The sequence below is a fragment of the Patagioenas fasciata genome, chromosome 14 (assembly GCF_037038585.1).
Source record: "Patagioenas fasciata isolate bPatFas1 chromosome 14, bPatFas1.hap1, whole genome shotgun sequence".
In the NCBI taxonomy this organism is placed as follows: Eukaryota; Metazoa; Chordata; class Aves; order Columbiformes; family Columbidae; genus Patagioenas; species Patagioenas fasciata.
In genome coordinates this window covers 1281683-1296547 of record NC_092533.1, presented here as the reverse complement: position 1 = coordinate 1296547, position 14865 = coordinate 1281683, and the positions used below count along the sequence as shown (strand labels likewise).

General features: G+C 49.6%; 1 protein-coding gene across 1 annotated transcript; it reads left to right on the top strand.

Annotated features, from left to right (window-relative positions):
- The first annotated feature begins 229 nt into the window (after positions 1-229).
- On the top strand, positions 230-14375 carry NDFIP1 (Nedd4 family interacting protein 1). The gene is made up of 8 exons (XM_065848994.2): positions 230-408; positions 6945-7032; positions 8188-8318; positions 9137-9224; positions 9396-9520; positions 10494-10560; positions 11186-11291; positions 13446-14375. Exons 1-7 carry the CDS (start codon positions 370-372, stop codon positions 11287-11289), a joined length of 642 nt encoding a protein of 213 aa, XP_065705066.1. The 5' UTR covers positions 230-369; the 3' UTR covers positions 11290-11291; positions 13446-14375.
- Positions 14376-14865: the final 490 nt, after the last annotated feature.

The window sequence follows — 14865 nt, the reverse complement described above, 5'->3', positions numbered from 1 at the left end:
GACCCGCGGGCAGAGCCGCCCGGCCCCCCGCGCCGCCGCTGGCTCCGGGCTGCCCTGGGGGTTCGCCACCCTCGGGGCACCGGCAGAGCCGGCCCGGGGCCGGGGGCAGCGCTCGGCGGCGGGGCCGCCCCGGCCGGCTCCGGCTGTCGCTGCCGCAGCCGCAGGACGCGGCCCCGGGCCCGTCCCCGCGGGCGGGCGGGGCGGGAGGCGGGCGCGCCCGAGCGTGACGGGCGGAGGGCGGGAGCGGAGCCCGCAGCGAGCAGCGACTCGGTTCCCGTCGCCTCCGCAGCGCCCGTCGGGAGGCGGCCGGGCAGCGCCGCCGCCGAGCCCCCCAGCCCCGCCGCCCGCTCCCCGAGCCCGCCGAGCGCCATGGCGGCCGCCGAGCCCAGCAGCGGCCGCTACCAGCAGGTGAGGGGCGGCGGGTACGCGAGCGCCGCGGCTCCGTAGGCCGCGCCGGGGAGGCCGGGCCGGGCGGGGACCCATCGCCGCTGCGCTGTGTGTGGGGGGCGCTGCCGCCGCCTCCCCCCGGGGCCCCGGCGGCGCCTCAGCCCTGGCCCGAGGCCGGGCGGGTCCCGGGGCAGCGGGCGGGCCTGGGCTGGGCCTGCGGGCCCGGGGCCGCTGTCCCGCTGCAGGGACGTGGGGGAGCGGGGCGGTCACCGGGCCTGCGGCCTCTGGCGGCGGCAGCGCCCGCGGCGGCGGCCTGGGCTGCTCGCTGGGGCGCGGCGGGCCCGCCGGGCTCGGGCTGCGGAGCCGTTCCGCGGCGGCTCCGGGGCCGCGCTGCCCGGGCCTCGCCCGCTGCCGGGGCACGGAGCGACCTTGCGGCCGGGCGCTATCCGACCGGCACGGCCCACGCTGCGCCCCGGTCCAGCCTCGGCTCAGCGAGCTGCACCGAGGAGTGCGTTGGTCCCGCATTGTTCAGACATCACCGTTCATTTTATTTCATCTTTTCCATGCGGTCCCCTGTGGCTCAGGTTGAAATCTGCGTAGGCCAGAGACTGTTCCTAACGAGCTGCCTGGTAAATTCGCGGTGGTTCTTCCTTCCTTGCCTCCTGAAGAGGACGAGTTTTGTCCGGAGTGTCGGGGTCCGTCGGGCCCCATGTGTGACCCGGCTCCTGCTCACATGCGTTTGACATGGAGACTTCATTACTTAAAGAAATCCCTCAAGGCGGTATGCAGCGCTCCAGCTTAACCGAGGTTCTTGTAAGAAATTGCTGTTATGACTGGGCCTTGGTAGCATTTTCAGCATGGGTAGGCTTGCTTGCTTTGCTCACTTCAGAATACAAGATGCACCTTCCTGTTGGGATAGAATATTGGTCTGATTGTGGCATCTGGAGGTCATATTTTTACATACTAGTAATGTAACAATTAAGCAAGAGTTAGGCATTTTTTTTTTTCTGTTTTGTTCTGTGTAAAACAGATGTGTTCACTTACGAAGCCAAATCCCTTGTTCTCGGAAAGGGTAGGTATAAATAGCCAGGTCTCTTCACTAATCACCTTTCCCGGCAGAGTCCTGCCGCTGGTGTTAAACCCGACAAATGTCTTCACAAATGCCTTTTTCCGAGGGATTTAGCTTCGTGTCCCATCGCCTTGAGCCCATGGAGGCGGATGACAAAATATGCTGAAGGACACTATTGCATTGCTCTTCAGCGGCTCTGCACCTGACCGATAAGCACGGTCCTGGTTTCCTTAAAGAGAAATGGGTAAAGCTGCTGTTTCGCCAGCTCCTGTTCGCACGGCAGACAGACAAACGGCAGACAGACACACAGCAAACACCCCCGCTGCTGGGGAGCGTGACTGCCTGGAACTGCAGAGGTGAGGGAGGCTGCGCCCCAAAGGATTCGTGTTGCTAAAGACAAACAGATGGTGGAGGCCCCGGGAAATAACTGATGTAATGAGTGCGGAATCGGAAACTCACGTATAAATATACTTTTATATTACTGTTCAGAACTTGCTTTTTTTCCTCACCTTCTGCCCGAAGCCTGGTATTTGTATTGTTGGAAAGTGTGGTATTGCCGAACTGGCTCCTAATGCTTGTGTTGCACCAAAATACCCTGTGGAAGTAAAGATACAGAGTTGGTATTTAGATGAAAAGGAGATGGGAGGTTGGGAGTGTCTCTCTAAGGGTGAATATGTGAATTTTTCTCCCATACATTGAAACTTGTATGTATGAATGTGCAGTTAATTAATGTACCATGTGCTAATGAAGAAAGACTGTTCGGGAATTGATAACCGTAAGGGTTGGAGCCAAATACAGGATCCAGTAGGTGAAGCCTGTAGGAATTCAGAACAAGCTCATTTAATCTGTTAAGTTACTGGGTTATGAGGCAGTGGAGGAGAACTGTGAATTTTAAAACTTGATAGTTTTTTGGGAAGAGGGGTAATGCGTTGGTGGAGTTTGTCACATAATGGCTCCCGTGCAGCTGAGCGTCACACACCATCCAAGATGCCAGGGCCGTGTAAGCTCTGCCCAGGAGGTGTTACAGGCGCATCCACCTGTGTGCGGGAGCAGCGCTCTTGAGGTGTGGGTGCTATTTGAACCTGTAGAATATTTGTAGGGTTCCCTGAGTGTGTGTATTTTCAGGAAGAAAGACGATAATTAGTGAGGGTAAGCTGAGGACAGCAGAAGTCGAGCGCTGAGTTTGAAACCTGTGTTTGTTCCTCAGCCCTGCAGCGGGGCCGGGGCTGTGCCCCCCAGCAGCCTCCACCGCTGCACAGCCGCTGCGCGCTCACTGGTACGGGTGCTTTGAAGGGATGTACAGTGGCATATGATCGATTTTCTAAAACTAAATTTCTAGCCCTTGTGCTTTGTTCAGGCATTAGATAATCTGATAAAAAATAGCCTGCGATGACGCCTTTGGATGATGTGGCGGTTTGATATAACATACCAAGAAAGTGCAGCTTGATGAAGAGCAAAGCTAAACCTCCCGAAAAAGGATCTGTGCTTCCATCGGGAGCAGTGCTGGGGCAGTTCATGTTTGCATTCAGGCAAGTGGAACAGGAGGTGTCCATTGACAGTAAGGCCTTAATTACAGCTATCTAAGATTAAAGCCTGCTTCTTATGTGTGGAGCCCCTGAACACCCAAATCTAGGTGCAGTCTACAGGCACAGGTTTGTGCTGGCCCAAGTGCTCTTTACCGTCTGGCCAGAGCGACACAATTCCCTGCTTGCACAGAGGCGAGGGAGTTAGGTCAGTGTGCTTCCCAGAACCACGTTCTCAGGCCATTAACTGCAGTGAGTCAGTGAGGAACACATCCTTATGAGCACGAGCTCTATTTTGATGGACATAAAATACATTTTGATCTGTGTTTATACGTTGGTAGCCAGGAGGGTGGTAGCCAGAGTAGCTCAGGAACTGGTTCCCCCGCACGGAGCTCGGGCAGGAGCGTCACCATCTCCCCGGAGCCGGGAGAAGCCAGGGGAGGGTTTGCTTAGACAAGGTGAGTGTCAAACCTGTCACCGGGAGCCGCGCAGCAGACAGCGAGCGCCGTGCGGGGCTGTCACCGGCGCTGCAGCGCGCGGGAGCTGCCGTCAGGGGAAAACAATTATTTGCTCATCAAGGAGAGGGCTGGTGCACGTGAGTTGACTTGTCTAATAGCTTATCATTATTCCTGCTGATTAATAAGCTGATATTAAGTTACAGGAATCTGCAACAGCATTGGGCAGAAGTCAGGATTTCAAACCGGGGTACGTTGGCAGAAACTTTCATTTGCTTCCAAAAGGCCAGAGATGTGGAAGGAGAAAAGTAAGGAGTGTTGCAATGGGAGTGGTGTGTCACCTTTTGTGGGCAGGTCCGTGGAGCACTCGCAAATTTAGTAGTGATACACAGTTTTAAATTCTTTTTAACATTTGGCTTCCAAAGGTTATGATTTCATCCTTCTGAAAAAATAGATCACGTAGCCTTTTCAAAAAATACCAATTCACTTTCTGTCATTAGCCTTTCTGAAAACTCACGGGAACCATACTAACAACCAGATGAGATCTGATTGGGGTTATCTGCATTCTGGGATTCCTGTGGGGTTTCTGTGCAGTTCTTTCCCTGCCAGAACATAAAATAAGGACTGAAATGCAGTAAACTTTCATGATGCTCTGCTGAGTGAAGTTATTACTCATGATATATTGCTAAGACGAAGCTTGTAGCAATCCTGGTCTGGTATAAAGAATATTCGCATGCAGCCTAAGGGCTTGGGGCAAGGTTAAAAAAAGATGTAAAGCGGTGCTAAGTTTATAAAATTGGGAAAAATTAACAAATACGTTTATTGCAAATGCTTTCTTCAAAGTTTACCTGGAAATATTTTGAAACATTTTTCAGGTTTTGAACTATAATGCTACTGTGCTGCGAGTATTTAAACGATATGTGTCAAGCAGCAGGGAGCAGCAGTCAGAGCTCCTGGTGGTGTTTTATTTGGAAAATGAATGTCCCTGGGTCTTACCCCATCCTGCCAGGCAGCTTTCTGGTTTTAGCGATCCAGTGAGGAATCCAGAGGCGAACGCGGGTGTTGCCGTGGCCGTGGGGTGCGTGGAGTGGGTGCGTGGAGCAGGTGCTGCCGTGGCCATGGGGTGCGTGGAGCGGGTGCGTGGAGCGGGTGCGTGGAGCGGGTGCGTGGAGCGGGCGCTGACCGTGCCAGCCCGGTGACTCATTCTTCCTGCCACTCCAGCCCCCACTGCCTCGCTAATCAGCACTTAGTTGAATTTTAGATGCCTGCAATCATGAAAAAGGCTGGAAGGCATTGGTGTACCTTGGCCATTAGAAGAACAGTCTGGTTTTTATAACTGTACGCCTCCTACAGCCCGGAGCTCAGCTTTTAGGAGTAACTGCGTTTTTTGTGGCGTTACCTGGATTGCAGCGGTTTGAAGGCAGTTCCAGGCAGTTCAGTTTGCTTTCTCCCACATTGGGTAGTTGTAAGAATATGTATTTCTTTTTGCTATTGAAAGAAGAACCTTCTAAGAATTCCAGTGGTCAGGCTTAATACTGCGCTCGCCTGTCCATGTGCTCTTTTGCTTCACTCTGGATGTGTGGTCACATCTAGCGCTGTCCTTTCCCCCTCCTCGGGGTTGTACTTCTAGGTTGGATTTGTCTCCTTCCCCACAAGCAGCAGGGTTCAGTGCCTGCCCCTCACCAGCAGGGAGGCGGTGCGGGGTGTGCGGTGCCCAGCAGCCCTGTTGGAGCCTTTCCTCCTGCCTTCATAGGCCAGGGCTGGGACAGGCACAAGAAAAAACGTGTACAAATATTGAATTTTCATGGTAGACTGAAAAGAAGCGTGGTGGAGCATTTTCTGAGAAGTCACAGACTAAAGGGCTGGGAGAGGCTGAGTCAGCTGGTTCAGCCCTGCATTTTACTGCATCATCCCCGGGGCTGCCCCTGTGCAGCTGCTCTTGAATTTCTGAAGCAGCACGCTCTCTTATTACATTTTTTTAAAGCTTATTTTAATAGGCAGTCAATTCACAAGTTAGTTTGCGTTTTCTTCTAATGACCGAACTCCACGGTGTTTATAAAATGAGGCGGTTTTGTTTTGTGCTGAGTTGGCTGCTTTGAAGAAGGTGAAGATCCCTTGCTGTTGCAGGAGCTGCTGCAGCTCATGGTGTTAATTGCTTGCGTGTCCCGAGGCTCATTAGAGCTGCAGGCCTGGAGCCCCGTGGGCCCGCGGCCTCGCTGCTGGGCTGCTCCGGGTTCACAACCTCTGTCCGCAGCCGTGTTTGGAGGTGCTCTTGCTGTCACACAAATTAAATTTTCATTTAATTAAGGGCTGTCCAATTAATGGCAGAGAAAATAAAACAATCCATGCTCTTCTGGGCAAGCTTGCAGGGCTGGGCTGTCTCAGTGCGAACAAGCAGCTGTGGTTTGGATGTGAACGTCCAACGAGTTGCACTTAAAGCATCTGAAACAGGTTTGGCTTTGACTTTCACAAGGACACGGGTGCAGTCTGCTCTTGGATCTTAAGCAGCAAAAGATATAGAAACCCAAGACACACAACAGTTATGTCAAGTAAAAGAAGAACATATCCCCCTCTTAAATGCTTGGGAAGGACTTGAATGGCAATGTGTCTTTCCAAAGAAAAGAGAGCAGAATGTGAGGGTGGCTCCAGGTGTGCAGGAGGGACAGACAGTTCCAGAAGGCGTTCGTGCAGAGGCCGCGGGGTTGCTGCTGTTCTGCCGTGGTCACAAAGGAGGGTCGGACCTGTGCTCAGGTGTGTGCTTCAGTCTCAGGCTGCTTTTCTGAAATGAGTTGGTTTTCTGCATAAAACCTCCGCTTCTTTGTTGATGAGACGATGAGAAATGGAAAGAATTAAAAGCAGCGGTGCCAGCTGGTCTGTGAACTCCTCTCCGGTGCGTTCTGCTTTGAAGGCTCTGGCCTGATGTTGTCAGCTCTTCCGATCAAAGCCGCTCACGCACCTGCTCCGTGCCGGTGACGCTGTACTGGTGAGCCGGAGGGTTATTTATACAGAACCTGTGGGAAGCACAGTGCACAAAATAAACTGTCTCCTTTTCAGTCACACAGTGTGAAAGGTTGAAGGGAAATGGCAAGATTCATACGTATTTATGTCATTATGTAACGTAGCCATGAAAAACCCTTCCTTGGCAAAGCCACAGGCAGCAATGGAGCTTTTTTTGGGGTATCATCTCCTGCTATTTCCTCAACTAAACCAGATGCAACTAAGCAGTGGTGAGCTGAGCTGAGGAGGTGCCGCGGAAGAGGAAAGGAGCTGGAAAGATGTATCTGTGCTTTGTGGAAGTCCAGGTGTGTGAGGATACGATTTAAAAACACGATAAAAATGAGGTGGCATATTGGTGGTTTCAAGTGGGAGTGCTGAGCAGCTGCTCGAATGTCCCGTGGTGTCGTAGAACAGTCTTCTTCCAGAAGAATCTGCTGTACGCAATTAAAACTGCAGGGGTGGTTTCACAGAACCCGAGAAAGCCCGTTAACCTCTGGTGTGTGGTCTGTGCAGCTGCAGAACGAGGAGGAGCCGGGAGAGACGGCGGCCGTGGTGAGCGACGCCCCCCCGCCCTACAGCAGCATTTCTGCGGAGAACACAGGTACGTTCCACTGAAGGGTTTGCTCTCTTCTTCTTCCCAACCTCCTTAATTGTTCTCCTTAGAGACGGATGGCACTGCAGCATCCTTACTGAGGCTGCAGACGGTCAGAATTGATCCATAGAGACTATTGTTACTTGTGGTTTAGAAGATGCTTTTTGGCTGCGTTCATCTGATGTCATCCCATCAAGTGGTGGTCAGGTTGCATTTCAGAGTGTTCTCAGATTAAAGCCAGGTAAAATCAAAGGGCTGTGAGGATTTGGGGTGCCCCTCTCGTTATTTCACGTTTGGATGGTGCTGTGCTCCTTCCAGAAAGAACTTATTACTTAAAAAGAGATTAAAGAATTCACTCTTTCTGGAGTTTTTAATAACTAAAGCCTTGGTCACAAGGGTTATACTTCTTGTGAATCATCATACTGTCATGTAGCTCACTGGTAGCTTTTAGCAAAACAGCTTCTTCCGTGTTGGTTCGATACCAGAGTGTTTTGGCTTAGTAAGTCTCGTTTTTTTCCATATGGAACGTTCGTAGTCAGTTGCTGAACTAAGGTTTGTGAATCACACGCAGCATACTGTCCGTCTCTCAAATGACCGGCCAGCTGTGGATTGAAGTTTGAATATTGCGTTTCTCAAGCTGCTCCTTGAGTGTCCTGCCTTGGCACACCAACCGTAAAGACATCCCGTTAGTTCTGGGTTTAGTGTGTCTCAGCGACGGGGGCTCAGAAATGCTGTATTTGATGTTTGTTCCAATCCCTTCCTCTCCATCAGAAAAGAATTTGCAGTCTTCATGGAAACGTTGGTCACCAGCGGCCTGAGGCTTGCGGTGATCCTTCCGTGACTCACCAGCCCATCCCAGCTTGACAGCACGGCTGCTGCTGTTAGTGGAGGCAGGAGAGACACAGCACACATCACTGCTTTAAAATGAGTACAGCCAGGCGTGTTCAAGTAGTGCTGTGTATTTATTACCTTCTATCAGATGAGGTGCTCCTGTGTTTCACTGAGTTTTGGGATGCCAGGGGCTGGGAGGGGACAGGAGGACACAGGGGGCAGGCTGTCGCAGGCTGGGACCTTGGGCTCATCTGAAACGCTTCTCATTCCCAACACCGTGTTCTTAAGGAGCTGACAAGTTACTTTCTATTTAACAACTTTTTTTTTTTCCAGCTTATTTTGGCTACAAGGATGAGTCAGGATTTCCTAAGCCTCCATCTTACAACGTGGCCACAACACTGCCCAGCTACGATGAGGCAGAGAGAACCAAGGCTGAAGCCACGATTCCCTTGGTTCCTGGAAGGGTGAGCACGTCCTTCGTGTTTCTTCTGCACAACTTCTCCTTTAGCTCCTGCCCATCAACTGTCATGACTTGTTTTTAAAGCATTCTAGGGTGCTGATATTACACACTCCTAAGGGTTTGGTGGTGATTTTTCCCTCTGGGCAGCTCTGATGATGTGAGAGATCTCGGCAATGCCAGGTCTGGAACTGTGCTGTATCTGTGGGCACTGGCACTGCTTGTGGTTGGGTTTTGGGTTGTTGTTAAAGATTTAGGATGAATTGCTCAGCCATCTAGCACATCTACCTGCAATACTCCTGCTGCTTACAGCTGACTTTTCCAGAGCTCGGTGTAGCTGATACAAGGATGATAAAACCATTCTGTCATTATATCTCTTGTTTAGTCTCTTCCTTCACCCTGTTAGCATTAGGTGTCCACTGCTCATTTTACTTCATAGAAGCCAAATTCCTTGCTGAGATGATTTTAATTTTTTTTATAAGTAGGGGAATTCTTTACAATGAGAACAGGAACATGCTGGATCTGGACTATCTTAGAAAAAATGAAATATATTGCCAGCGACTTAATATTTCATGCCCTGTGTACCTGCATCATCTGGGGATAAGAAGCAGGAATTTCTCCTGCCTGTATTTGCAGACTCTTGGGATTTAGGATTCCACCCCCCAGGGGGTTAGATGTACAGGGACTATTCAGTGTTCCTCCTGTGCACGCTGCTTTTTGAGGGCTGTGCAATGTGCTGGCCCGTTCTTGAAGGGCCCCATGCAGAACTGGGATGGACCAGACCCACTGGAACCCACCCACGTCTCCTCTCCCCTTGGTTTGCAGGATGATGACTTTGTGGCGCGGGACGACTTCGACGACACCGACCAGCTGAGGATAGGGAACGACGGCATCTTCATGCTGACTTTCTTCAGTAAGTACCTGCTGGAACTTACTTTGTTTCACGCAGTGACCCGTAATACCTGGTGTTATTTTCACACTTAGGTTTGTGTAGCACCAGGAAAAACTGGTGTGCAAGGGGTTTATTTTTCTTCCTTGGAATATAAAGATGGCTTGACCTGTGGCTTTTCTCCTGCTTTCTCAGTGGCATTCCTCTTCAACTGGATTGGATTTTTCTTGTCTTTCTGTCTGACTACTTCAGCTGCAGGACGATATGGGGCCATTTCTGGGTTTGGTCTGTCTCTCATCAAATGGATCCTCATTGTCAGGGTAAGTTGTACAGTGTGAAAACATGGATGTAGACACTCATACTCTTTATCCGTATCTCGTTTTTATCTCACTTATATTAAAGTTAGTTATAGATTTTGATTTTTATAATAAAATAGATTTTGAGCCCTTTATTCACTAGGAAGTGATATTTTTCATCATTCTGCCCTGTTTATATGCTGGAATTATTATTGTAATAAAAGAGAATAAAGCCTGCACACGCAGGTATGGCTCTCTCTGACAGAGCCACTGTATTGGATCAAAAGCTGTTTATGTGCTGAGCAGTGACAATGATCTCTGTAAAACCTTTGTCGGGATAACGCGAGCTCTGCCGTCAGCACAGGGATGTTCCTCTCCAGTGTGATGTTCCTCTCCAGTGTGATGTTCCTCTCCAGTACGATGTTCCTTAGGTGCTCCTCTGGAAAAGAATGTTAAACTAATTTCTAAAACGTGGGGTAGCAGATGAGGAGAGGGAAACATGGACTCAAAGGAGGAGGTGTGAGCTTTGCCTTTGGCTGGAGGGGAGCGGCGGCGCTGGGCCGCCGAGCAGCCCGCGGGTGCCCTCTGCTGCAGCGGGAGCCCAGCGACTGCTGCATTTCCAGTGCGGCTCCAGGCTGTGGATACCGAACACCCACAGTGCTCCCCCCACCAGATCGCACGGGGAGGGCGAGAAACAGAAACCGTTCTGGGGGAGGAAAAAGAAAAGAACAAAGGATTTAGATGTGCTGGTGCTGGGAGGAATGGAAAAAAAAAACAAACATTTTTGGAGGGATTGGGAGAAACTATTTGTATCAGAAAAGCTGCGAGAAGATGGTGTCTGTGAAAATGGTATTCAGCTGAAAGTTTGGATTTCAAGCGAAAACATCTGAGCTGCACACAAGGGGCGACACAGTGCGTTAGTGCTGGGCTGTCCCTGTGGGGCTGGGAGTGACAGTTTGTAAGTACAGCAGCTCTTAACTCTCTGTTTCCTTTTCAGTTCTCTACTTACTTTCCCGGTTACTTTGATGGCCAGTATTGGCTTTGGTGGGTCTTCCTTGTCCTAGGTGAGTGTTCTGGGGCAGGGGGTGCTGCAAACGGTGCCGTGGGGCTGTTGTGAGCGCGGCTTCACTGGCTGGGAAACGCACACATAGACGTGGCAGCCTGTGGGGAGCCCTGGTGCTCCTCTGAGCCAATTAACACCCTCTGCGGTATAAAATACCTGTACACACTGACCTTTGGGTGTCATTTCTTGATGGCAGCATCCTATTTATCATCCCCAAGGAGTAAAGAAGAGGACAGTGCTTATCTTCATAGGAACTGATGTTTTATCTGTTCTTATATCTGAAATGGAAGAGTGGGTTGTGGTTTGGTTTTATTTGGTTTGGTTTTATTTGGTTTTATTTAATTTGGTTTTATATATTTTTTTGGTTTTCTCTCCTCCTTTGGAAGTTCCCGGTTCTTATTTAGAGTCAAAAGTTTTCTGCTTGGCTGAGGGAAGTTTGTTTTTGCAATGGCATGAAATGGAAAGATGAGGTGTCATTGATACCCAACAAATTCTTGTGTTTCGTTAGCTATCGCGCGCCCCAGCAGTCGAGACCCCCGTGCACTGGTAACGGTGACTCGAAATGCTCCCTCTAACTGCAAAAGCAACGTCCGTGGTGACTGGACAAATGTGTTTCTTCCATCCAGGTTTTCTGCTGTTTCTCAGAGGATTTATCAATTATGCAAAGGTTCGGAAGATGCCAGATACTTTCTCCACTCTCCCCAGAACCAGAGTTCTCTTTATTTACTAAAGGTAAACTTTCTGCTTTCTTGGCGTTGTTCTGTTTTGGTTTTGACTCTGTTTAGTGGCTCTTTTAGGCTTGATTCATTCTAGAACACAAGGCAGCAGCAAACAGTTGTTCCTTGGTGTCCCGTCTGCAGCTCCTGTTTCTGCGGGGTCCAGGCTGACTTGGTGGGGAGCAGAGGAATAATTGACATTTCTTCTGAGCTCTTGCTTTGAGGAACTGTATATTCATTAGATTGCACGACTGGAACTGTAAGAGCAAAATGTTTTCCCCTCGGTGTTGCTCTGTATTGGGCAGGTGTGTCTTGGAGTATAAATTGCATGTCTGAAACATGTGCTATGTCCTCAACGTGAGTAAAGGTCACCAAATATTGTTAAGAGATTGGGATATCAGCCAAAGACACCGGCACAGACAGAACGATTTATCTGGATTTTGCGTGCTGTTTGAATTGAGTGCCGAGTTCCTGAAGCAATGAGGCTCTTGCACACCTTTGCTCTTTGAGAACTTCCCACACGCTTGAACACGCTGTCCTGCCTGAACATCTTCAAAAACCTTAATGCCTAAAAGGTGGAACCGCGATGTGTCTGCCGCCTTAATGGGGCTTTAAAGGAGGAGGCTTAAGTAGCCAAACCCTTGCAGCGTAATTTCCTGCTCCCAGCAGATAATGGCCCTGATTCCTGGGCCCTCCCGAGGGGAAGGAAATCCTGTCGTAAGTCGCTTCCCAGATGGCGAGTGCAACATGATGCTCCCTTTAGAAATACCAGCGTAATGCTGCATTTCCCCAGGACGGCGGTGAAGCAATTGCAGCTGGGACAGTGCTATAAAGAAACCAAACCAACGCCAGCTTGAAATTGGGGGGTCATTGAATTGTTCAGATTTTAAAACCGAGGCTTTATTTTTCCAAATGCACTTTCCTTGTATTAGAAACTGCAAATTGCGTAAGATTCTCCTTCGTTTGTAGTTGGTAAGGAGAACACGCTGCACAAAACGGGCATTGTGCGGTGTTTTCCAGCTCAACTTTTCCACTGGTGATAGTGTGTAAAAATAGTCCAGTGCATGTATTGAAGAGTTTCAGTTCTGTTTAACGAAGTCACAGTTTATGATCCCGCAGGGTCTGTAACACCCTCTGCAGTTCCCGCCGGGTCAGCGCGGGGTTGTTCCCCAGCTGTGTGCTGCACCCCAGACTGCTCAACCATCGGCTTCATCGCCTGCGCTTGCTTCTCACTGAACCATTTTCCTCATTTCACTTCTTTACTGAAACTGAGTTTGTCATGTATTAAGGGAACTGTGTGGTTACGTGTTGCCCACGCTCTCCCCGTTGGGAGTTTGGAGTTACCATATTAGAGACCTCGCTTGTGAGGATGGACATGTAGAGTTTTTAAAATTTCTTTTTTAATTTGATTTTTTGGTCATTTTAGAGCTTTCAAAAGCACCTTCTCCTTCAGATACACTGAGATGAACGTCCAGGATGATTTCTAAATATTACAGCTTCAGCGCTGCCCCTGGAATCATCTTTAATGCTAAATTCTGAGCAGGGAAACCACAAGCGACTTGGACTTTCAGTGTGTTCCTGTTCTCAAGATCAGGTTTCCTCTGGGCCGTGATGAGAAGGGCACAGTGGGTGGTCATTTTCAGTTTAGAGCAGGGATCATTTTTGGAAAATTGGGAGGAGAGGGATAATTAGTGCCAATCAGCAAATAATAACTGGTGAGGATGAATCTAATAAAAAGGTTGGTGTTCACTGCCTGGTCTGCGGTGCCAGGACAGGGCGTTGTGTCTGGACCGAGCATGTGGTTACTATTTAATCTCAGGTTTAGGAGATAACTGGGCTGGGCTGGGCAGTCCATGAGAGCTGAGTCTGCTTAGCGCCACAACACCTACTAGAAAGACACAGAACTCGTCACCACCGGTGTCGTTTCATCCACCCATTGTTTCTAAGAGCATCGTCTGCTTTAGCGTCTGATTTCCCCTAAGGAATTTTAACCCTTCAGAACTGAAAAATACGCACAAAACCAGCGAGCGTTTTGCTGGAGCTGTGTCATTGTGTACCGAGGTACCTCAGGAGCGTTTAGACATCCTGCGCTCTTTGTGAGCGATATCCTTCTGCTGTCCAAAATAACCATCTAACTATAGTTTCACTGTTCGATATCCTTCTCCGACAGCTGTTTTGGGCAGATGTCTTCCTGCGCTGGCCACCTCTCCATCCAGGAGCCGCGGGACACCTGCAGGAAGTGAATCAAGACTCTGGAGCAGAAGAAAAAATAATCACCTGCTTTAAAATAAATAAATAAAAGTACTGTGGGAAATTTAAAACAAGAATAGAGAAGCATTTCTTTCTATTTGTTTCTAGGTGTCAGATTTTAATAATTAATGCAGAGTTCTGTAATCATTGCCTCGTTAGTGGCCGATGTTGGAAGCAGCTGTTGCAGTGCAGTCCGTGCCGTGCCGGTGAAGCCTCCGCAGCATTGGGCGCTGGTTTGGGCGGCGGGGCCGGGATGGGCTGCAGATCCTCCCAGCCCCGGAGCCGCTCCGGGCCATGCCGAGGGGATGATGATGTCAGCGGTGATGTCATCGCTCTGGTCACACAAAGGCATGATGACGTCAGCAGTGATGTCATCGCTCCAGTCACACCGGCGCTGGCTGGGGAAGCGGGGCCGTGCGGTGCGGGTTCCTGCGGTGGGACTGGAGCGAGTGTTATTCCGAAGGGGCACAGGTATCCTTTTTACTAGTCTGTATTCTCGTGCTGTAGTATACTTTACTTTCATACTACCGACTTTTTGGACTATATCGGGATTTTCACGGTACACATGGGTAGTGTAAAAAGGAAAGATCACGTTGCAACTTTGTACAAAAAGTTACCTTGCAAAACAAAGGCCTTTTAAATTTTTTCTTTGGCTTGGGACTTTTGAGACAATTCCTAACACACCTGTAATTCTCGCTTTTATAATTTGTGTTAGCAGAGACGATGATGCATTATAAACGTAGACTCAATGTGCACTTCCGTGCTTTCTGCCGAGTGGTAATTCACTTTGGAGTTTTACGATGTTCAATCTGTAAATATAGCAGAACATTAATAAATGTCACGTAGCAAACTTTCCTGTAGAACAGTGTTTAATTCAGTTTCAATGCTGTACTGCACCCGGTTATCGGTTCCAAATGCAGATTGCCCGTGGAAGGTGTAACACACATCTCCGAGCTGTCTCTTCCTTCTTGTAACCGGGATTTCAAACCCTGAGACAAACTTCACCCTCAGCCTGGCAGGTCAGGAAATGCCCATTCCCTACATTTTTGGGGGTGTTGGATTTTTCTTAGTCTCACATAATTCATCTGCCTGGTAAAACGGTTTGCTCGTGGTTTTGGTTCACGGCTGAGCTTCTCCAATGTATATTCCTCACAAACAAGCCGTTGGGGCTGACAGAGACGGATGGGGGTTACGCAGAGCCTTCCTTTTTAAACCAGAACAAGCGTACACAGAATTCTGAAGTTTATCCTGCAAGGCAAAATCTGTCGCATTAGTGAACTCTGAATCACATTTGCCCAAACTTGGTAGATCAGCCTCGCGTTTACTCTCCTGGCATTTGG

Bases quoted from the DNA above. Each gene is read 5' to 3' on its own strand.
- NDFIP1 (XM_065848994.2), top strand. From the start codon at position 370: ATGGCGGCCGCCGAGCCCAGCAGCGGCCGCTACCAGCAG. The intron at 409-6,944 runs GTGAGGGGCGGC...TGGTCTGTGCAG, and splicing joins GCAGCGGCCGCTACCAGCAG to CTGCAGAACGAGGAGGAGCC. The intron at 9,521-10,493 runs GTAAGTTGTACA...TTTCCTTTTCAG, and splicing joins AATGGATCCTCATTGTCAGG to TTCTCTACTTACTTTCCCGG.